Source organism: Orcinus orca, chromosome 12 (assembly GCF_937001465.1).
Source record: "Orcinus orca chromosome 12, mOrcOrc1.1, whole genome shotgun sequence".
Taxonomy (NCBI): domain Eukaryota; kingdom Metazoa; phylum Chordata; class Mammalia; order Artiodactyla; family Delphinidae; genus Orcinus; species Orcinus orca.
Genome location: NC_064570.1, coordinates 1,804,497 through 1,828,885, shown reverse-complemented (window position 1 = coordinate 1,828,885; position 24,389 = coordinate 1,804,497). Strand labels below are relative to the sequence as shown.

Here is a 24,389-nt window from a genome sequence, read left to right as displayed (position 1 = left end):
CAACCACTGCGCCACCAGGGAAGCCCTCTAATTCGTTCTTTAAAAATACATTCTTGTTTTATTTCTGTGAGTTCCTTATTTCACAATTTCTGATCCCTTTTTATGGATTTATTCCATCATATATTCCCTTAAGGTCCCTAAACATTTAAAGCTTTTTCTAGATTGTTCTATTACTTTTATTTTGTCTGGAGTGAGTTCATCTTTAGATTGCTGCTTTTGATGGTCCCTTAGCATTCGGTTTACACGTGGGTATTGGCATATTGGGCTTGTCAGCTCATCCTAGGTGGGGGACTCTCTCCCATGGTCTCTCTTGCTGTGCCCCTTTGCTCACCCCTGCCTCTGGCTAACGAAGGCCTTGACCTGGTCCACTGGGGGCCCTGCTCCTGGAGCGAGTCGTGTTATCTCGACTGGAGGCATCCCAGATGTAGCCACTGCAGGGCTCAGCTCAGCTCCAGGCCAGAGGCTGTATGAAGGTTTTCTCTCCTCCCCGTGAGCACTCTGGTGCCCACGACCCGACAGGAGCCCAGCTTCTGGCAGCACCAACCGGGTTTGGGCCCCTGGGTTTGTCAGGACGGCTCCTCCGGCCCCTCTCACCACTGTGCACTTGTGTCTGGACACCAATCCTCAGAGATGGTCACGTTGTTTCAAGAACCCTCTAAACTTACATTTTCTCCTTCTTTTTCGTCTTTTACTCATGTATATTTAGAGCAGGTATATGTGTGTTGCACGGGAGCCTCAGAGCACAGACTTACAACACCATCATGACAGGAGCCTTACCCAAGCTTTTCACTTCTCATGGAATTACTGCAAACATCAGCGGCACTTTCAAAAATGCGTAAGTTGCACTGCATTTCCAAAAGCAAACACCTGAAATGTGGTATTTCGGATTTCCAGAGATGCTGGTGGATGAAGAAGAGATTTGGCTTGGGGGAAGTCTGGGGATGTCCCACTCCTGGGTTTCCCACGGACAAGACACTTGTCAACACTTTCTTCTCTGGTTTCTCTTAGTTTTACTGCTGGTAAAGCATTTAATAGCACATGTTCCCTTCATTTGGTATGTTTTTATTTGTTTAAGTACAATTTAATGGGAGTTTGCATTTAAAAATGCTTCCAGGAAAACATTACGTATATGCTATACCTCAGCATATATTATATATCACACAATTATATAAAATTTATATTCTTATATTTATATAAATAATATATTACAAGTATTGTATATATATATGTGTATATATATATATAAATACCCGTTTTCTAGCAAGAAAGGGCATGAGACACAGAGAACAGTTGATATATTTGTACCATTTGTCTTCTTAGGTCTATTAAGTTCCTGACCTTTTTCCTGATCCTATTTTCTGGAGTCTGTGAAAATTGGGCCGGGAGTCAGGTTTCTTACATTTAGTTCATCTTAGAACCTGGTTTCCATAATGATGCCTACATTGTTTGGCTTTTGTCCTGTCAGTGGCAGCCAGTCGATAGAGTCCTATAAAGGCTGCTCAGGAGCTCGAGGCCTCAATTCAGGAGTGAGGGAAGCACTTTCCTCGTCTAGCCCCAGTTTTGGGGACTATTGTCACGAGAAAAGAGAAAGGCTGATGGAAAACTCCCAAGGCCTCCACGCTGAGGAAACTGCCCTTGTGAAGACCCCTCACTTGAGCAGCGGCCCACCGGGAGCTGCCAGCAGCTGTGGACGCTGTGTGCTAGCGGCCCCTCAGCACGCCATGCTCACCCAGTTGGGGTGATGTGTCTGACACCCACTGCACGCGAAGCTCTGTGGGACACTCAGCAGTGGGAGCAGAGACAGAGTCAAAAATCAAAAGATGGGTCCCGACACCTGGGGCTGTGGACACAAACAAGGTGCACGAAGCCGCTTTCCAACACATTGCAAGGGGCAGGAGCCATGTTCACGGGCTGTAATTCTCCCGCTAACACACACACACACACACACACACACACACACACACACACACACACACTGAACACAGGGACACTCGCAACACATACGGACACACATACACAGACAGACACACATGGGCTATTTTCTTTGTATTCAGTGTAAATATCTTATTTAACTGTTTTAGATTTGGGTTTTTTTTTTCAGCATTATCTTAGGTTATAAAATGCTAGAGAACACATTTAACCACAGAAGTCTTTCTGCATTAGTAATATTTAATTTTTTAAACAAGTAAGATTAATTTCCTATTTTTTTTTTTTTTTTTTTTTTTTTTTTGCGGTACGCGGGCCTCTCACTGCTGTGGCCTCTCCCGTTGCGGAGCACAGGCTCCGGACGCGCAGGCTCAGCGGCCATGGCTCACGGGCCCAGCCACTCCGCGGCATGTGGGATCTTCCCAGACCGGGGCACGAACCCGCGTCCCCTGCATCGGCAGGCGGACTCCCAACCACTGCGCCACCAGGGAAGCCCTAATTTCCTATTTTAAGGGCTTTTTTATCTCTTCTTTCTCTGAAATCTTGTTTCCTGAGAATTCTATTAGGTAATCTAAAATTTAACTAATTATCAGGAACATTGGAATATAATGAAGAAGAGTTTAAAGATACATTTCTCCATTTATCCAATAAAGTAGCACATACCCTACTTATTTCTTGAGACTTTATCCTCCGGAATTTCTCTCTCTTTTTTTTTGAAACTAAATTAGCCACACTGACCTCTTTAGTCATGGGTTAGGCAAAGGAAGAGTTTGGTTATTTAACTTTCTAGATTAGCTAACTAAATTAACTTTCACTTGCTTAAGCTACTGTGGAAGGTAGTCTACCCTAGAAATTCTGCAATTTGAACCTTTATTATATCCCTTTACTTTTTGTTTAAAGACCATCCTCTGAATTGATACAGCTAATAAAAAGCTTATAAGATGCTTTGTCAATTACAGGATGAAATATTTTAAAATTTGGTTAATTTACTGAAATATGAAATTTATTGGCAGCTAGAAAATGACCTATAGGTCATTAAATATAGCTAATATAGTGAAATACTGTTAATATATTTGTACCATTTTTTTCTTCTGAGATGGATTAAGTTCCTGATCTTTTCCCTGGCATTTTCTATTTTCCAGAGCCTGTGAAAACTGCAGCAGGAATAAGTTTATTCCATTTGGTTGGTCTCAGAAGCTGGGTTTCATAATGTTTCCAAAAATATTTTTAAATGTTCAAGGCTTAACCAGAATTTAAAATTTCTCATTATTTATTTGTTCTTATATATTTATCCCCATTACATGATACTGCAAGGTTTTAAGTAGGTTTAAGTTTTAGAGATATTTAGAACTATTTGTAGATCAGTGCTGACTTAAATAGGAGCTCTTAATAATGTAGCTAAAAATAAAATAATACTTAGAAAAAGAAAACCAAAAGGTAAATATATACACTGCAAAATAAAATTTTTAAAATGGGTACTCAGATTAAAAAACCTGATTTAAACCTCACCCAATGAAGCTCTGTTTACCTTCGGTCTGGTCTCTCACCCCGCACCTTAGTTCCTCTGTCTACACGGCAGGTTTAATAAAAAAATCCCATGTGACTTAATTTTTATACAGTATCTCTTGAATAGCACTTAAATATGATTTCTGAAACGTATCAGAACTCAGCAGTGCCATGAGAATAGAAGATGGATAGCACGTGTACTTACAAAATTAACATATGGCTCAGTATATTTCTTACAATTAGTAGAAGAATTTGTGAGCTTGAAGGTTTTCATGGCCTAAATGTACCAGTTCTAAGTCTTCATAAGTTAGTAATCATATGTACTCTATGGGTCTCACCTTGCTTTTAAACCTTTGTCAAGAAACTAATGTTGGTTGGGACCTACTATGAACTGTATACTCATCCGCCACTCACACAATGCCAATGGGGATTTTTAATGAGTCAGAAAAACAATAATAACTCACATTGATTTAGAGCCTTCTACATGTCCTGCATCAAACTGTAGGCATTTCATGTATGCTACACACGTTTATTACAAAAACAACACTGCAGGGAGCCCATACTTATTTTCTAGCAATACTAAATTTTCTACATGTACTTACTTCAGACACCAGCAAACTAATTGCCGGCTTTGCAAACTAATCCTTTGCTCTAAGAGCCAAGTCATTCTTGCTAATAGCATAGTCAGGAATAAAGTTCTTACTGTTATAATTCAGCTGACACTATAGCTGATGACCCGCACGGCATGTGTGGAACTTAGCTGGACAGTTCTGAGCTGTATGGACACCGTGGTGTTCACCACAACAAACAAACAAACAAAATCCCAAAACAAAAAACAACTTGAGTCTATAAAGAAGCACAGGAACTAAAAAGCATAAAGGAACAGAATGTCAGAACACAGATGTGTCGCTTATATACATATGCTTTTTCGCAAGTCACCACATTTTAATTTTGAGAAAGGAGGCTGGAGATCTATTGAAGAATTCATTCCCCCATGGCACTGGTTCAACCCCGCAGGCTTCTCTGCTGAAAAGCCTCCTTATGAAGCTGAACTGTACTAGTGCCGCAGAAAAGAGAGCTGAAGACAGAACCCAGCAGGGATGGTAGAATTCTCGTCTTTCCCAGAAGAGAAGAAATCCAACTGGTGGAGGGAAAAATCATCTCACACTGGAAAAGACAATGACAAGAATAAAGAGGCTTTGTCAAATGTAGCTCACTGTTTTCATCACTTAGCTGTGGTATTTCAGAGATGAAGGTTTTTGTTGCAACACATCACAGATAACACAGGAGATTGACTTCACCTGGCCCAGCACTGCACGGGGGAAATAAATGTCTGCTGGCAGGTGTTCTGTTGCCAAATTTGTTTTTTTTTTTTTTGGTGGGGGGCGGCGGGGGGGAGGAGAATTAAAGAGAAAACACCTAATGAAATAAATACTCCTAAAATGGACGAAACTTGCTGCTGAAATGAATGTTAGGTCTGCAGAGGCACCGGGACACTCGGAGGCTCTAGCGCTGTGGAAAGGTAGCATCTCCCCGCGCCCGGGGGCACCTCGAGGGACCCCGTCACCTAAGGCTGCAACCTGGTGCTGCGAGAAGACGTGTTTTCTGATCCACATGCAGCCAGGAGCCCGCTCCGACCGGACACCGTGGGACCAACACCGACGTGAGGGCCCAGCCCCGGAGCGGGGGGACCCGCAGCGCCACGACAGACGCGCCCCCCCTCGGGAGGAAGGCCCAGCAGACGGGAGTCACCCCAGAGCCCACACGGGCATGGGGCGCTGCGGGGCCCCGTGCGATCAGCGCCCAGAGGGGCTCTGCGAGTCCCAGCCCTGCGGCCTCCACGGCCCAGCGCGCCCAGCCGAACCTGGCCCGCTCGTCTGACCCGGCAGCGCCCGTCCGAACTCCGCCCACTAGCTGGATCCGATACCACCCGTCCCCACATGGTACCATACGAACCCAGCCCGCCCGTCTGAACCCACCGTCCGAACCTGGCCCCCTAGTCGGACCAGTACCGCCCATCCGAACCCCGCCCACCGGTCAGACCTGGTACCGCCCTTCTGAACCCGGTACCGTCCGAACCCGGCCGCCCGCCCGTCTGACCCGGTACCGTCCGCTCGAACCCGATACGGTCCGAACCTGGCTCACCAGTCGGACCCGGTACCGACCGTCGGAACCCAGCCCCGCCCGGCGGGCGGCGCGGCGCGCAGGCGGGCGCAGCATCACCTAGCGGAGGCCGGAGGTGCGGGCGCGGGCGCGCGGGCGCGGGGGCGCGCACGGCGGGCGGGGCGGCGGCGCGTGCGGGCGGGCGCTCGGGGCACACACCGGCCGGCGGGCTGACGCGGGGCGGGCAGGCGGCTGCGGCGGGGAGCGGGGCCGGTGGAGGCGGTTGAGGAGCCCGCGGAGCCCGAGAGCTCGAGAGCTGAGGCGGCCAGACGCGGCCGCGGAGCCGGGAGCGCGGAACCGGGCGCGCGGAGCCGGGAGCGCGGGGCGCCGGCCGGCGGGGCCGAGCCCCGAGCCGGGCCCGCAGACCTAGGCGCGTGGCCCCCCGCCCGACCCCGACCCGGCCCCGACCCCGCGGCGGCCCGGGCGGGCGGGCGAGCGCGGCCGGAGGATGTCGGCGGGCGGCCGCGACGAGGAGCGGCGGAAGCTGGCCGACATCATCCAGCACTGGAACGCCAACCGGCTGGACCTGTTCGAGATCAGCCAGCCCACCGAGGTACGCAGCCGGCCGGGGTCCCCCCCTCCCCGGCGACGCCCTTCCGCCCCCCGGGACCCCCTCCCGCGCCGGCCGCGCCCCCGGACCCGGGGTGGCCGCGCCGGGCGCGGGCGGAGCGCGGTCACCTGTGCCCCGGCGGGGGGCGGGGGAGGCGGGCGTGGCGGGGACGTCTTTCGCGGGTCTCCCCGCCCGCAGCCGGGGTCGCGGCGCTCGGCCCGGGCCCGCGGACCTTTGTCACCGGGACGCGCGAGCATGTGACCGCGGCCGCCGCGGTGGGTTTGGAACTTGGGGGTTGGCGGCCGGGAGCGTAAAGTAAATATCGGGATAGTTGTTCCAATTGTGCGGCTCTGCTGATAACGCGGCCCGGAATTGAACTCCCGTGGAAAGAAGGTTTCCTCCCATTCGCTGCCTGCGCTCAGGTGGACGGGAGGGCGCCCCTCCCCGCGCCGGCCGTGCGCGCGTCCGCGGTGACCCAGGCTGGAGAGGGGGAGGGGGAGGGGAGGGGAGGGGGGGAGGAGACCTGGGCTGGGGGAGGGGGCCCGGACCGGGCGGGGGGAAGATCGAGGGAGGGGGTGGGGCAGAGGACCTGGGCTGGGGGTGGGGGGGGGACGATCGAGGGAGGGGGAGGGGGGCTGGGCTGGGGGAGGGTGCCCGGACCGGGGGGGGGAGATCGAGGGAGGGGGAGGGACTGGGGGAGGGGCTGGGCGGGGGGTGGTGGTGGTGGCTGGTCCTGGGCGTGCTCCTGGAAAAGGAGGAAATCTCTCTTGCTCTTGGCCTGGGACAATGGTAGTTGTTTATAGCAAAGCTGCTGAAAGAGTTCCCAACAGTTAAAAAAACAACAAAAAAAATAGGTTTGGTCCCCATCCGCCGGTCTGGGGGAGGTGGGGGATGGGAGTGGAGGTGAGGGTCAGGGAGGGACCCTGAAAACCGATTCATCCCAGCTAGCGCTCAGAGCTGTGCTTGCTTCTCAGGCTGTAGTTTCACAGACTTTAGCCACACGAAATACACCTTACAGAGGATTTACGTCCTCTTAGGAAATTATTTTAATAGCATCTGTTTCTGATTTGTTGTAGGTAGTTCAAAGTTAGTATTATTTACTAAAATGCCAGCTTTTGGGCAGCAATACTGTTTGGCAAATTTGAACATTCTCATGAAATTTAATCCCTATCATTAAACTCCAGTTTATATTTCTGAGTAAACTTGACCTTCACCTTTTCAGCGTCTTGATTTTGCCTGTGGTGGGAAAGATCCATTTCTTCTTTCCTCCTGGGCAGAGCCATTTATCTTACTCCTTAGTTGAATACTAATATAAATTATTAGGTTCAGGTTGCCAATTTGAACACCGATCCTGAGTTACTCCTGATTCACAGCTCGTCTTCTCTAATGATTTTATGGGTTAGGTGCTAGTAAGCAAATTGATAGTATGTAGTTAAGTGTTCACTCATAGGCTTATTAGCACATCTTTTGAAAGGTGACCGCAGTAATTTGGCCTTCAGGATTATGTTGTCTTTCAGAATAATGAGTTCATTTTTCTTATCTCTGGCTTTAAAAATTCGGATGTAAAATATTATTTTGGTAGATAGTTGTTTTTTTCTGTTTGAATGGACCTATTTATATATATATTTTTTTCGGAGATTTCCCAAGTCTGGTTGTGAAAAGGAATATTTTTTCAGTTTAGTAATAGGTAATTCAGTTTACTCTTTGGGATTTTAAATTGCATTGGCATTTTAAAAAATCCTGAATCAAAAACAGATTAGAGTTAATTGATTTTATTAATTCTATTTTTAAGCACTCGATTGAAACTTTTTCTCTATTTTTTTAGGTATACGAGTAGTTATTAAAGTAAAACTGGCCTCTCATTTGGAGAGCTACTCTTTTCCTAGTTATTCTGTGGGTGAAAAGTTGCTGTGCACACGTGTTGAAGCAAAGCAAAAGTTAAAGGACATTTCTGGGGAATGATTATATATTTCATTTAGTAGTTTTTCCTCCCCACGTATATCTGAACATTTCAGTTTTTAGAAATGATTCTCCAGGATTATGTTAGAAAGCTCTTCATAATGAAATAAGTTGGTTTTTTAAAATACCTGTATGTTATTTTCTTAGCTCTTATATTATCTAATACCTAGTTCACACTTTACTTTTTGTTTTCTGGAGAACCTTTGCATACTATTAAGTTTATTGTGGTCTTGGAAGTTTAAGCTTCGCATTTAGCATGTATTTTTCATTATGATGTAGGTAAAAACTAAAGTTAATAATTCTCTAAATCACTATTTCAAGGCCAGCAGTTTCGATTTGCTTTATCTAAACTTTGTCGTCTGCAGTTTTTTACTATCTGAGAAATAATGAATTGTTACTCTATTTGTCCATCACAAGTCATTGTTCTTAGTTTTCTACAAGAATGTAACCATTATATTGGCCTTTATTATGGTCAGTAAATGTTGAGCAAATTTACTGCAGAATTTGATTTGTAGGAATATGATTTAAGCCTTATATGTATATATTTGGATAATCTTTTCTTATGTACATATATGAGAGTTTAGTTGTGGTTGGTTTTCTTTTGATTGCTTTTTTGGGGGTTACAGTGATCAATATCTGTTATCAAATTATATAACTATAGATCATCTGTGATTGGTTTCAGGCAGCCTTGGATAACCACTGATCTGGGGTGTCTGTGTTTAGGAAGATGATAAACTTGGCTTTTTGCGTTACATTCACTTTTAAAGAACATTAGAATATGTTTTAAAATCAACTTGGTTAAGTTTGCTTCATAGTCACCTTTGTGTGTTAAAGGGCTTCCAAAGAAAAAGCAAGTTATATTTTATCATTGTGTATTTTTCAACCCCTTCCTCACTCTGGATCCCAGGTCCTTTTGGAATTTAAAGTGAGAGTTGATGATCTAAACTTAAAGTTGATGTTTTTCTCACCAGGAGATTGATATTAAGCTGAATTAATATCTTGATTACTATGGGAAACTATAACTCATAATAAATGCTTCTGAGAGCTTTTTAGTCCTGTCTGTCCTTTTTTTATTTTTGATGTTAAGTCTTTATTTCCTTTAGGGATTTCTGATTATTTATTATGGCAGAGTTCTTGTTCCTAATCTCATTACCTCCTCAGAAGAGGGCTTCTCTAGTTACCCAAAGGTCTCCGTGTTGTTTTTTGGTGTTCTGTTGTTTAACTTATCCCAGTTTTGTTATTATAGCCGTTGGTTTGTCTGAATCCCTCTCTGATTGCATGAAGGCAGGAGCTTAGAGTTTTATTGTTTTAAACAGTTTTATGGCTGTCACATGGTAGGTGCTCAGTAAATATTTTGTGGAAAGAATACTGAATATGGCTTCCTTCGTGTGTACCTTTATTCTTGACAAAATAAGATACATGCTTTTTTAAAACTTAGTGAAATTGTCTTTTAGGATCTTAAAGATTTATCTTTTCAAGTCTTATTCTTTTGCGTAAAGTTTACATCTAAATGCAAAAACCATGCTAGGTAGTTGACCACTTCATGAGACATTTCTTAAAGTCATTTGTTTTATTACTTATTGAATTCATTGCCTTTATTTTGCATTGATGAGAAAAAAGTAACCTAGAATTTGTGTGGATACCCATATATTCTTTATTAAAGGTAAATATGTTCTATTTTTTTAATATGTTCTATTTTAACATTCTGATTAATCTTGAGAAGTAATGTGGTGATTCATATTACCCAGAGGTGTGTAAAAAATAACTTGAAGTTTGTCAGTGGAGGTGGAGTAGGCAGTCTTCAGAGGAAGCAGTAGTAATTGCATAATTTAGAGCTAAGTCTCTATTTCAGACTAATGCTTAGGTTGTAACTATGCTTTATCATACAACTTAACTATATTTGAAACTAGTTTGAAAACAACAGTTGTATTATTAAACGTTGGTACGTTAGAAGGTCTGTATTTCTGGTGAGTAATGTATGATGAGATTAGGCAGTTGCCAGTGATGTGTTTTTAGTATTTATAGGTATCTCTGCTCCTTTTAAAAAAATCTTTAGGGCTTCCCTGGTGGCGCAGTGGTTGGAGGTCCACCTGCCGATGCAGGGGACTCGGGTTCGTGCCCCGGTCTGGGAAGATCCCACACACCGTGGAGCGGCTGGGCCTGTGAGCCATGGCCGCTGAGCCTGCGCGTCCGGAGCCTGTGCTCCGCAACGGGAGAGGCCACAACAGTGAGAGGCCCGCGTACCGCAAAAAAAAAAAAACTTTACTTTTTTTTCCTGTAATAATTGGTTGCAGTTTATGTTTGTGGGTGTGTGCTTGTGGGTATGAGATCACAGGCTCTGTGTCACGTTGTTTCCTTACCTTGTAACTGAAGCGGCATCTTGACTAGCTTCACTTTGCTGTGCTCCTGACAATGAAAAATAATTTTGCTTTATGCAATTTATAGACTTAATGGAACGTAAGTGTTGTAAGTGTAGGCTTTTCTAGAACTATCAATTTTTGATTGTGGTTAATAGTAGAATAGCAAAAGTGGTTCTTTCATATTCATGAAAAAATTTGATTTGCAGAAGATCAGGATATGGTACCAAGTTGGTGGGGTGTTTAAGAGAACAAGGTTTAGGGTTATGTCATTAAGGATTTAATTGAGCAGTTGTAGTGTACAAAGCATTATTATTAGTGGTTGGTCATTATTCTGGTGGCGTAGATTAATTTGTTTATAAACAGTTTTACCAGACTTGAACTTGGGTGTAATATCAGAAAATGCTAGTAAATAATATAGCAGTTATTTTGATATTAGCTTGCTTTCCTTTATTATACATAAAATGTATATATGAATAATATTTATGGAAATTAAACTGACCTCTTAATTGAACATTATTTTCAGGTTAGGTAGAGTCTGTTGATTTTGGTTCAGAATTTTACTGTTGCTATTAGCTTCCTGGCTGACTGTATTTCGGATAGGCTCGTTCACCTTGACGATGCCTAGGACGGTGACCTATACTTACGTTTGTAAGTTAGATACTAAGCAGTGAGCCAGATCCCACAGACCCCACTTACCAGGTCTGGGCGTGTCCCAGGCGTTGGCTGACAGTGACAGGCTGGCAGGCCCTGGGAATCCATTGGTGGCTCCCAGTCAGGGCCCCACAGGTATGAGGTGACGTAGGTGTGGGCGTGCTGTCAAGGTGGACCATCTTTATGCAGGAGCTGTGCACGAGCTGGAGCTTTTCCTTATATTTGGGGTCATGGATGGGGTCTAAATAAAGCAGGCTGAGGGCTGGTGGGGGGGGTATTGGCTTCTCTGTCTCAAGTCATCTGGTTGAGATTTTGTTCTACAACAATAAAAATATAAAAGCTCACTTACCATTTTGGCATAGGTGATTGACCAGAACCATAATACATGTAATTCAGAAAGTGAATGTGCTTTATAAAGTTAAAGTAAGTACATAGAGAAGTATCAGTAGTTCACATGGAAGCCAGGAAAGTATTTTCCCAGTATCAGTGGACCCCAAACAATAAGGATAATCTGGATTTTATACTGGCAGTTTTACAATTGTGTGTCATGAATGAAATTATTTACAGGAACCGAGATTGAATAGTTTATGATGACTGGAAAATAGCCAAAATTTCTGTTTTCACTCAAAAGAAGTTTAATGTTAAGGAAAAAGTCAGTTGTGTCACTTACAGAAAATAAGGTGTGAACTTCTGTCGCTGTTGTTTGCGTCGTCGTGTTTTTAGGTTGGATACACACAGCATGCTTTGCTTTCTCAGGGCGGTCACTGCGTCATAGTTGGGTTGACCTGTGGAGCACTGTTGTGACGACCGATCACACCAGGATGACAGGCGTGAGGGAGGTTCACTCTTCGGCGTGAACAAGATGAACTTGCTTAAATTGTTTGTTTTTTCCATTCCCTGACTTTACTAGTGCTGTTCGTGCCCATTTGATCTCGGCACGCTGGAGAGGATCATTCACTTCTTTGTGTTTTTAAAGAAAGCCATTTTCCATTTCGGTTGGACGGAGTAAACTGGAAGAGGACATGTCACTGTTGAATCTGGTTCTGCTACTCTCGGGCAGTACAAACAGTGGGACAGGTGCTTCCAAAGGAGAAGTCTCGCCTAGCTTCCTAAAACTCCCCCTGAGAGTTTCACTGTTATTCAGAGTAGAAGAGAGTTTGACCCCCAAAAATAGGACCCAAGAAAAAAATGCTCATTCGTTACTATTGTTTGGGTATTTTACTGGTTAAGAGCAGTCTAGCTGGTGTGTTTTATTCTGAATCATAGCTTACAGTTCTCTGTTGCTTGATTTCACACATGTTCTGTTAAAGGAAAATCAGACTTTGGTTTTGGCAAATTTAAACCATTTGTTCCTTTAAAGAATGTACCCTCTCTCTTTTTTTTTTGTGGTACGCGGGCCTCTCACTGTTGTGGCCTCTCCCGCTGCGGAGCGCAGGCTCCGGACGCGCAGGCTCAGCGGCCATGGCTCACGGGCCCAGCCGCTCCGCGGCATGTGGGATCCTCCCCGACCGGGGCACGAACCCGTGTCCCCTGCATCGGCAGGTGGACTCTCAACCGCTGCGCCACCAGGGAAGCCCCAACAATGTACCTTCTCTTTACCCTTGTTTGCTAATAGTGGTACTTTCCATGGTGACTTACTTATTATACTTTCTATTTCCTGATTTTTGCAGGAGAACTAACAGAATTTCTATCTTATAATTTCTTTTTGTGCTGCTGTTACCAGCTTTTGGTACTGAGGCTGGAGGTTGCCAATTTTCTCCCCTTTTGCTTTGAATCTGGTCTAGTTCCATATGTTGAGTAGAGAAAATGAAACGTGAGCAGCAATACAGTCACCGTGGGACACGATCAGATGTTTAAAAACCAGTGTATTCTTAACATGCGTGACTCTTCCTGTATTCATACTTGGTATAAAATGTGTACCTTGGGAAGGTGTCTTTCAAATACATTATTTTTAGGTAGGTATTGATATTATCTGAATAAATTTCTGAGTGCTCCAGACTTGTAGAGAAATGCTTGTGAAATCTGCCGTGGTTTGACGTTAAGTTTACAATATACCATGATTTTACATGAGCTCCTTAATGAGGTCTTAGTTTCTGTTACATTAGACTTTTCACTTTAATGAATTTTTGTGTTGGCAAGTACTTGGGGGGATTATTGGGGTGATTATTTTTAAGAGACATTGGTAATAAAAGTAAGAATCAGTTGTATGAAGATTTCTGGTTTGAACCTAAGTATTTTCACTTCTGGTACACAATTCTCCTTTGGAAGATTGTTTTAAGTATTTTTCATATTCTGTTACATTAAGATCCATTTGTCTGTTTTGCACTCGGAATGGATCTTGTACGCATGCGTGGTTTTGTGCCACCATGCACTGACCATTTGGAAAATACTGGTTCACTGAGCTATGTGGGTTTTCCACATGTTGATAAATTTCTTTAAACAACATAAAACTATCCCATTGTTAATATCATCACTGACTAGAAAACAAGATCTTAAGTGTTGGGAAGCTCTCAAGCTCAGTGGTGGAGACACATTTTCAAAACGCCTAGTGTTCTGTCAAAGCTCAGATTCTATTGCCGGCAGCCCTGCCACAGCAGCACTTGAAGGAAGGGGCTCTCGCTTCGTTTGTTCCTGAGGAAAGGCCCCACATCCACACCCGAATAACTGTAGTTTGTCAGCAGCTCTTCCAGGTGGGAGTGGTGTTCCGTGAAACAAGTGGCTCGCTCAGCTCACAACGTTTGCGCGGTCGCACACGCGCTTTTTCCTGAGAGAGCCATCGGACTCTGATAAATGGAACTTCTCTATGTGCACTTCGTATTTTGGCAAATAGAATATTGAACAGATATACTCAAGAGTCCAAGTGAAACTGGCCTTTTTTTAGGTGTGAATGAATAGCGGTGAGAAATACGTGGGCCATTAGTCCAGTTTGCTGCTGCTGCCTCGACTTGTGGTAACGTGCCGTCAGATTTACCTGTCATTACTTTTTACCGTCAGTTTAAATGCCAGCGTGGTGAGAGAGGCTGATACTGCCTGAGTATTCGTAGGAAAAGAGTTTTGACCTCCCAGTTGACCTGAGAGGGTCTGAGGGGGGACCGCAGGGATTCCTGGACTACAGTTTGTGAGCTGCTACCCTAGAATACTTAGTGATTGGGTTTAAGAGTTTTGGTTTGGGCTGATTTTTAAAATATATTCTCAGGTGGATATTAAAGTCTGTATTCATGGTATTTTCCAACTAGGGCTATAAGATTAACATGTAACATTTGAAGTGTGAACATAAGACTCATTATGATAGAAAGGTATATTTTAACATATATTAATTTATTTGACAAATATATTTGCTTAATTTTTGTTTATAAATACCTATTTTAATTCTTAGTTATCAGTAATAAGATGCAAGCATTTTTACATTTTTGCTGTTGAAGGGTACTGGCCATAACCCAGCTAAAGCAGTGACTTTGAAGTTTTATTACTCTGATTCACTCAGGCTGTGACCTGGGCCACTCCCTCCTGGGCCGGAACAGTGGCAGGTAGCGTGGTTGGTGGGTGTGTCGTTGATGTGGGCTCATGTCTTCAGGTGCTTGTCTGCCCTTTCCAGTCTCTCCTTCCCAAACATCAGCTCTGCATTATGCCAACCACTGACTGTGTAAGGATGTTTTTTTTTGTTGTTGTTGTTTTTAAATTTTATTTTATCTATTTTGGCTGCGTCGGGTCTTCGTTGCTGCGTGCGGACTTTCTCTGGTTGTGGCGAGCGGCGGCTACTCTTCGTTGCCGTGCAGGGCTTCTCATTGCGGTGGCTTCATTTGTTGCAGAGCACGAGCTCTAGGCGCGCGGGCTTCAGTAGTTGTGGCTTGCGGGCTCAGTAGTTGTGGCTCGCAGGCTCAGTAGTTGTGGCTCGCGGGCTCTAGAGCGCAGGCTCAGTAGTTGTGGCTCAAGGGCTTAGTTGCTCCACGGCACATGGGATCTTCCCGCACCAGGGCTCGAACCCATGTCCCCTGCGTTGGCAGGTGGATTCTTAACCACTGCGCCACCAGGGAATCCCATAAAGATGTTTTTTTCCTACTGTTTTTAACCAACAAACAGTTTGTATTTTCCCTTAGCTTTAATATATCTCCCGAGAGAGAGACAGACAACACAGGTAGTATTTATATTTTAAAACTCGCCATGCACGATATGGAATTGTAATGCTTATAAATAATAGGTGAACATATTACTTTTTAAAATGCATATGGTAAAAACAAAATATTAGAATACTGAATTTATGTTAAAGGTTAGCAACACTTAAGATTAATGTAGCTACTCAGTGGCAGCTTTTTTTGCAGCAGATATGTTGTGTTCTTCATTCATGGCTAGGTGTAAGTTCATTTTGAAACTTTGGTGACCATTTCCTTTCTACTGATAGTATTACTAAATTATTTTGATGGTGCACTGTTTTTAACCACTTAGTGAGACATGTTTATTAATAGACATCTTGTTTTAATTTACCAGAGTAATAAAATACAGATAAGAAATCTGAATTGCTGAATAAGTGAATTTGTGAATGATTCCTTTGTAGATCAGCTTCTTCAGAGGAGGAGCCTACCCAGAGCGCCAGGGACAGTGTTTTCACCACATTTCATATTTAGGACCTCGAATATTTTGAAATGTGTTTTTAATTCTAGTTTGGCAAAGGTGACCTTGTTGAGTTCATAGTACAGTTAAGGTGTTTTTGTGCCAAGCTTGATTTCGGGTTTTAAAAATAATTTTTTATTACCTTCATGAAATTGTTATTTTGGGAATATCAGGGACAGTAAAATTAAGACCAGTAAATCTGGAAAAGCACTAAAAAACCTTTATGATGTTCTTTTCTGGTTTACTTTTGAAGTGTATTCTTGAAAATGTTGTTAGACATCAAGGAGTTAATGCATTTGCTTTTTTTCTATTATGGAGATTATGTGCTTATTTTAGAATATTTGGAAGCACTTGAAGTATACATGTATATTTAGTTGCATTTGGTTATTAATTATTTGCATTTTAACTAGTACTGAATCATGTTATGTTATTCATCATGTTATTTAGATTATCTAATCAGCCAGGTCTGTCAGGAATCCAGTTTTTAAAAGCTTCGTAGGTTATTCTGGTAACATTTATAATACTTAACATTCCGTGACTGTATAGTGTCTGTACGCATGACGTTAGTGTAAATGCTTTGCATGTATTCCCTCTTAGTTTTTACAGCAATCCTGAGAGGTGGGTACTTTTGCTAGAGTCTCATTTTGGTTGAAGAAACCAAGGCACAGGGAGGTCAAATAACTTGCTCAAGGGCATAGAACTGGTAAAGCTGGGAGCAGTGATCGGAACCCGGGTAGTCTGGCTCTAGAGCCTTCCTGTAACCACGATGAGAACTTGGAGAGTTAAGATCACTGCAGTTTAGAAACGGAACAATTTAGAGCTTAATTTTAAGGAAGAACCACAGGCATGACACAGTGAGACCGTATGTGCATGCGTATGCGTATCTTATATATACATGAGTGTGTGGATTTTCATCTTGACTTTTTAAAGCCCTATTATATCGTTTATCTTGGAGGCAGGTGATTCTGTGTTTTGTAGTCAACGTGGTGCAGCCGTATTTTATTTTCTGACTGTATGCAGACTGTTGGATACCTTGTATCCTGCACAGTAACCAAGAATTTGGTAGCTTCGCTGATAGCCTTCCTGTGCCCGAGGGAAGGAGAGGTAGGCCCTGCCTCCCTGAGGTTCGGGGCGCTCTTCTGGCAGCAGGGCGGTGATTGGAGTCCAGCCGTCTGCCCACCCCGGTGTACTTCGTCCCCTTTCCTCTTGATGGCCTCCTTCACCGCCTTTCTTCCAGACTTTACTCTGGATCTGGCTGTGGCCCTGGCCCTTTCCTGGTCTGTGCCTCAAATGAAATGACAAGCCAAACTGCCGGGGCTCAGTTAATTTAACTTCATGAAGTGTTGTTTACATATTACCTAGCAATTTCCCCCCAGGTGACATTGGAGTTTCAACAGAGTCTTCCAGAGCTAATTCCTTGTTGGTTACTGACAATTCTAACTAAGGTCTACTGAGTAAATATTTGCCTTTCCCAAACTGGAAGGGAGAATTACAGGCAAAAACGGCTGTTTTGGAGAGCAGTGTAGTGGACCTTCGAGATCATACTCACTTACTTCTGTCATGAGCCTACGTTTTCTCTTCTTGAAAGAAATGGTAAAGCGTGGAGGAAGTTTCTCAGTGGGAAGTTAAGTGTACTTTTCTTTTATGAGCCAAGGGCTGAGTATTTGATTATGGGAACCACGCGTTAGCATACCCAATTTGTGATGACAGCAAACTAAGTGTACTCGCTAAACTAGCGTTACAGGGTGATTAGATGCATGTAACTTCACGTTGTCACCCATCATATTTTCCTTATTTGTATCAGTTTGATGTTGCATTTGCCTTTAGATTCTGTGTTCATATTCTAGCATAAAATATAATTTGACTTTAAAGTTATCATTAATTTTTTTTAACTGAGTGGCGCCTAAACTATTAAATATTACTTGTCTGTGGTTTGCACAGCTTCTGAACACGTTTCCAGTGCTTCAGGAATGTTTCCATTTTATTGGGGTAATGACGCTTGTAGACAGTTTATCTTTAGTGTAGTTACAAACGCATGGGATTGGTGTCAACAGCTCGATTCTTGAAAAACATTACAGACTTTATGTTAAGTACAGTGATAATTCTTGTTTGCTTCTATGAACGTGTGAGCAAAGATTTTGGAAATGGTTATGCACTTACTTCAGGGCCTGAGTGCTGTGAGAAATTGCTTCTGTGGCATATCTGTTTTTGTTTCTTTTTCTAGTGGCTTAGCCCTGTTAAAACTATGGCATTTAAACACTTCTCTTGGGTTTGTCATAGGCTAGTGCAGTGTTCATTCATTCAGACTAATATTTATTGAGTGCCTCCATGTTTTAGGCTGTGTTTATAGGGCCTGGGCCTACACGAGAGAAAGCTGAACTGCTCTATCTGAGGGAGGGAAGGGAAACAAGACTCGGAATAATGGCCCCATTGTGCCCTAAGAAGAAAGCTTAAGCTGTGGCCCGCAGTGCCGACAGCGCCTGGGCCTGAGGTAGAGCCCTGGCCCTCCCACGCGGTTCCCGTGACCCTCTCTGCCGCCGCATATCCATGGGCGCTCACTCAGTGGTCACCTACTGCGTGCCAGTCGCTGCGTAAGTGCTGAGCCTGCAAAGCTTAGTGGACCCCGATCCTTTTCTCAGGTAGCTCCCGTCCTAGTGTGGCAGGTAGACTGAAGGGCACGGCAGTAGTGTGGTGAGTGCTCCGCTGGGATGCTGAGGGGCAGGGGCCTCCTTATAGACTGTTGACATGGGTCTTGAGATGATGGGGAATTTTCCCTGTGGATCAGGGGAGGGTGTTCCTGGCAAAGAGCGTTACTAGTGCAGCAAATATGTGTTCATCTGATACCTGTGGGGCGGCGGCGATCAAGGGAGACATCTGTGTGCTGGTTTGGAGGAGTCAGGGGAGCACGTGGGGGCCGGGGGAGCACGTGGGTGGGCACAGTAAACAGGTGTGGAGGCCGGGGGAGCACGTAGGGACCAGGGGAGCACGTGGGTAGGCACAGTAAACAGCTGTGGAGGCCCGGGGAGCATGTGGGTGGGCACAGTAAACAGGTGTGGAGGCCGGGGGAGCACGTGGGCGGGCAGAGTAAACAGGTGTGGAGGCCGGGGGAGCACCTGGGGGCTGGGGAGCACGTGGGGACCAGGGGAGCACGTGGGCACTGCACCTCCCCTAGAGGGCAGGTCAGCAAAGCTTCACTGAGTTCATTTTAGGAAATGTTTACTCTGAGTCCTGAGGAATTTATGGAAAAGGTGGGAAACATTTAAAAGTATTCAATCTGGTTGAATCTCTTTTTGGGCCCGTGAACATGCAGGTGCGTTGGTGACCTGCAGGCTGGCTTGTTCCTCAGTACTTTCTGCTCCTCCCTGAAAGAGGATCGTAGGGCTTTGCCTTCTTGGCACCAGGCTTGACCACGTGGCTTGCTTTGGCCAGTGACACGCCACTCTGAGCAGCAGCTTTAGGTCCCAGATCCACGCTTCTGTTACTGCTCTTCCCTCCTCCATGAATTAGTGTGTCCCAGGCTGGGGCTGATGAAGAAGCCTGGAACAGAGTGATCGCGAGAGAGAAATGGAACTTTGGAGTTGTGGCCCCTGAGCTCTTGAGTTCATTTGTTTTTGCAGCATGGCCTAGTGTGTGTCCGTGTGTGTCTGGATGTATGAGTGTGCCCGCTGGCCTCCAAGGTGCCAGCTGCTGGCTATGGAGCTGCAGGTGTTAACAGGGCTGGTTTCTTGTGGGCCTTGTAAGCCAAGGTGAGAACGCTGCAGATGAAAGAAGGCGATGAAGATTGCAGTTGAGCGCACCTGACCTCGCTGGCGTCAGAGTCTACGGGGCAAGGGGAGAGCGGGCCTGGAGGCAGGAGGCTGACAGGGTTTACGGCAGGTGTGTCTGTGGGATCAAGGCTGCAGTTCATGTGGAAGGAGAGGATGAAACCTGAGGAGGTACAGTTGGGACTTGGAGAGTGGCAAGGAGATTGTTGAAGAGAAAAAGTTGTCCAGGATCATCTCAGGTTTGTACTTAGCTACTAGGTAGGTGGTGGTACCCTTAGGCGGAGTTAAAAAAAAAATACAAGTGGTAGATTAGATTTGGGTGGGGAAGTAAAAAGTTGTCTTTGAGATGTATTGAATGTGAGGTGCTTATGAATGTCCGGGTAGAAGTTTCCTACATAGACAGCTAAGAGGAAGGGGACGGGGGAGAAGGGTGTGGCTGGAAGGTAGCCAAGGCTGGGTGAGCCTCAGGAGAGAAAGGACCTAGGTCGGAAAGCTTGACAACCAAACTCTCTGAGGTCGAGCGTACGGAAAGCCGGAGGCCATCCAAGTCCAGTACAGGAGAAGAGCATGTTGCTGTCCAGCCGGGGGAAGGTTTGGAGCGAAGGTGTCTCGTGCTGAGCTTTCTGTTCTGTGATGTGTAGCCACCCTGTAACTCATCTCGTCCCTGCCTTCTTGCTTCCAATCCTCCTGGCCTGCTAAACTGCTTTTCTCGAGGTAGCCTTGGTTTCCTAATTGCCAGAACCAGTTGCCCATTGCAGGCCCACAGAAAACTTTATTTGCCCCCCCCTTTTTCTTTGCAGTGGTATTTGTGCATTTTCACCTTCCCTGATTTCCCCTGGGTGACTCCATTTGGCTCTTCTTTCTTGGCGTTGTAAGTATTTTAACGTTGGACTCTATCCTCTACTTAATTTTTTTTTAACATGTAGAAACGTCTCTTTTTAATAAATTTTATTTATTTATTTATTTATTTTACTTATTTATTTTTGGCTGCGTTGGGTCTCCATAGCTGCGTGCGGGCTTTCTCTAGTTGCGGTGAGCGGGGGCTGCTCTTCGTTGCGGTGGGCCGGCTTCTCATTGCGGTGGCTTCTCTTGTAGCGGAGCACGGGCTCTAGGCGTGCGGGCTCAGTAGTTGTGGCTCGCGGGCTCTAGAGCGCAAGCTCAGTAGTTGTGGCGCACGGGCTTAGCTGCTCCGCGGCATGTGGGATCTTCCTGGATCAGGGCTTGAACCCGTGTCCCCTGCATTGGCAGGCGGAGTCTCAACCACTGCGCCACCAGGGAAGCCCTCCTTATTTCTGTAATTCAGAAAAGACCTGTAATTAAGTATGGGACCATTATCCTGAGGTCTAGCGGGCAGGTTGGTGTGGAGCGGAGCTGACACAGCACATTTACTTAAGACATTGACCGTAGACGGCGCGCTTGCGTGGATACGGGCACATGTTGCTGGTGTTGCTGGGTCATGGGAACCGCGGGGCGGTGGTTCGTGGGAGGGCTGGTGTCCTGGTGGCCGCTTCCCCTGTGCCGCCTTCTCTCCTCCTCTCCTGCGCCACGCGTGTCTCGGAGTTGCTGTGGGGTCTCTGCAAGAAGACGGGCCTGGCGTGGTTTTACTCTAGGAATTAGGGAATTTCTGGAACACGTGTAGCTCATTGCAGAGACTCACGACTTGATGGCACATCGTAAGAAAGAATAGATTCTCTCCAGAAAAACGCCGCTGCTTTTTACCTAGAGCTGTGATCTCTAGGTAGAACCTTCTGTGGTTACATTTGTGTTGACGGTTCAGTGTCTGACTGGCCCCAGGAGCAGAATCTCCTTGGGATAGTGGCTGTTGAAGAATTAAAATTAAGTAAGACTTTTTGGGTGAGTAGTAACTGACTTATTTTTACTCAAAAGGAAGCTATAGACACCTTTATAACACCTATATAAAATTCTCTTAATTTTTGATAGCTATGTAATTAATATTCCGCGTACTAGTCATACTATTCACGCTCTGCAATACAGTGTTTCGGTAATGCTCCTGTGAACATTTTGCTAACATCTCTTTCTGTAGTCGTATTTCTATAAAATAGATTTCCAGAAGCAGAATTTACATCACAGAACATTTTGATAGACTTTGCCAAATTCTTACCTTAAAAGGCTGTTGCAGTTCATACCCCCACGGTTGTGGGTATGACCCTTTACCTAACGCTGTATATTGAGAACCAGTTTTTCAGTCTGACAGTTAAAAGGTCATCGGTTTCGAACTTCACATTTCCTTGTTCATTGTTCAGGTGGAGCGTCTTTCACGAAGTCACTGGCCATTATACTTTTTAGGTGAAGTATCCCTTTTTCTGTTGCGATGTTTGTTTTAATCTTTTCAATTTGTACAAATGCATATTGATGTTTTACCCTGTATTAAAAACATTTTTTTTAGTCATTTTGGTCTTCTAATTTTACATCCGTAAGTGAATGTATTTTACTGCTCATTTCTTTCTTTGTTTTTGTGTACTTGAAAAGTAGCTAAAAGATCAAGGGAGCACCTGTTTTTAAAATTGTAGCTATCTTAGCTTGAGTTACAGCTAAGAGCTTCTCTCTCTTTCCTTTTACATTTAGTAATTACCATATGTTGTAAGCGTGTGGACAGCCTTTCTTTCTTAGATCAGGCTCAACTCTATTAAACTCTCCACCACCAGACTTTATAGTATCAGAAGGAGGCTTACACATAGATGGGCTTGTTTCTAAGGTCTTTAAATGTTGAACTAGTTTGGAGTTTTGCTTTATGTCCCTAGTTTTCAATGTAACTATAAAATGCTAAATTAATTTTACTTTAATGATTTTATTTCTGCATTGAGAAGATTCTCAGAATGAACTTTAGGGGTATGTTTTTCCTTTTTAGCAGTAAATGAACTTAAAACCTTTTCCAAAAACCAGAATATGAACTTTAGAAGTTCAAAGCTAAGTCATGAGCTTTGCAGAAATTAGCTTTATTGTTAGTTGTAAATAGTTAAGGTTATCTGACTACTTAAAACTTCTCATTGATTTGATTTGTTTTAGTGATATGGTATGTATTTTTTCAATTTATGTTATTTCTATAAAATATCACAGTAAAGAAATTAATATGTTAAAAAAACAATGATTAGCATTAAAAAAAAACAGGTGGTTTTGTTTCCTGGTGTTATCTTTTAGAATCGTCTATGTGATTTGGGGGAGAGGTAGTGTATTGGATGCCTAGTAAATGGCATTTTCAGGGGAATCACTCATTGTAAAAGTCATCATTAGAACTGCGTGTGTGTGTGTGTGTGTGTGTGTGTGTGTGTACCAAATGTTGTTTAACTCTGCCGAGCGATTCTGCCTTGTTAAGACAGTCAGTAATTACATGATTATTTTGCTGGTTTGGTTATTTGGTTGATGTGAACAGCCACCTATAAAAGAAGAAAACCGTGAAGTGCAGCTGTACTTTGCTATCAGTTTAAATTGTCTGATTTTAAAGATGAAAGTTAAATTTTAGAACTTTGTCATTGCTTTTCACCCTAAGTTGCTCAACCCTCGACCTCACCCAAACCAGTGACCTTCAAACCGCCGGATGCGTCACCACCTCGCGCCCCTCTGACTTGCCCCCCCCGCCCAACTCCATCTGCACTTGGCCTCCGGGTCTGGTCAGCTCTCCTTTGCCGCGGGGAGGAGCGCCCAGGTCTGGCTGTGACCTCCCCTCTGCCCCACAGGAGCTCTTTCCTTCTCAGGGCTTCAGGTGCCGGCACGGCCCAGTTTGTATCTGCAGGTGTGGTCACTGCCCAGAAGGGGCGTGTCCAGCCCCAGTGCTGACTCCCCACTCCGCGCACACCTGCATCCCCTGCGGCCTCCCCGCCTGAGCACCAGCTGGCCCTCCGCTTGGCTCTCACCTTGCGCCCCAGCCTTGCCCCCGTTCCAGCTCGCAGACCTCCCGTTCCATCAGCCGCGGCAGACCCTGGCAGCTCTGCCTTCCAGGCATCACCATCGTCTCGCCTGTCCTCGGCATCCCCGCTGCCTGCGCTGGCCAGTCCAGGAGCCCCTCCCTCACCTGGGCTGCTCCGGTAACCTCTTGCTTTTTCTTTCCCCTCCCGCTGTCTACCTTTGCCGCCCTCACAGCCTGTTTCCCATGCAGAGATACACTTCTAAACCTTAAGTTAATAATACAGTTTTCTGTTCAGGCTCTCAAGTGGCTTTACTGTTACTCGGAGTGTAGCTCAGCCTCCAAAGCCAGCACGATGCTGTTTTCTGAGAAGGTCTAATGCTGCATTTTCCCCTCTCATTCTGCTCTAGCAGCAGTGGTCTCGCCGTTTCTCAGATGTGCCCACCAGGCTTCTGCTTGGGGTCTTGCTCTTGTTCTCTCTGCTGGGAATGTTCCTTCCCTACAGCTCAGCTTTTGTTCAAGTCCCCCTTCCACTTACATCCCCCAGTGACTTTTGGTCCCTCTGCCTTACTTAATTCTTGTATCACCATCTGTCATTGTTGTGATCTCCTCCTGTTCGATTCTAAGTTCCGTGAGAACAGAGACGGTTTTGTTTGTTATTCTTCCCCCATCGCCTAGAGTTCGGGACAAGAAGAGGAGGAGGGGGTGATGATGGTGATGATTTAACTGGAGATAAAAATGTTCTACCCCCTAGGCTTAAGGTCTGTTCTGAGTCTTTTTTGGTTACTAAATTACAGTTTTCATTTCTTTTTGAAACGTTTATTATAGATTGTTATTCCCGTGTTACTGAATATTTACATTTTTAATACAGCGTAAAAACGTTACTGTGAAGTGAGCTTTACCTTTGAACTGGCTGGTGTCCCAGCTTTGGAAATCTGACCTGTGGTGATGGTTTTCATTTTGTCCTCCCTTCTAGACAGTTCCTTCCCTTTTCTTCCATTTCCATTCCTGGAGAATTATCACTGGAAAATTGTAGGGAA

At 44.9% G+C, this 24,389-nt stretch overlaps 1 protein-coding gene and 1 long non-coding RNA gene across 17 annotated transcripts in view; one reads left to right on the top strand and one right to left on the bottom strand.

The window, feature by feature from the left end:
- Positions 1-4,322: 4,322 nt before the first annotated feature.
- Positions 4,323-5,745, bottom strand: LOC117196259 (uncharacterized). The gene is made up of 2 exons (XR_004476350.2): positions 5,578-5,745; positions 4,323-4,599 (listed from the first exon to the last, which is right to left on the bottom strand). It is a non-coding gene; the product is annotated as an uncharacterized LOC117196259 (long non-coding RNA).
- Positions 5,746-5,751: 6 nt separating this feature from the next.
- The window catches only part of AFDN (afadin, adherens junction formation factor), a 139,511-nt gene continuing 120,873 nt past the window's right edge, over positions 5,752-24,389 (top strand). For 14 of the 16 annotated variants that reach the window (XR_007470466.1, XR_007470465.1, XM_033403980.2 and 11 more), the window contains exon 1: positions 5,753-6,148. Coding sequence is in view for 12 of the 16 variants with exons in the window: in XM_033403980.2 (XP_033259871.2) it covers positions 6,044-6,148 (105 nt within the window). In the remaining 4 variants the exon portion in view is untranslated. Of the gene's footprint in view, positions 6,149-24,389 lie in introns of all 16 variants that reach the window. The other 2 variants (XR_007470468.1, XR_007470467.1) reach the window with 1 other exon arrangement.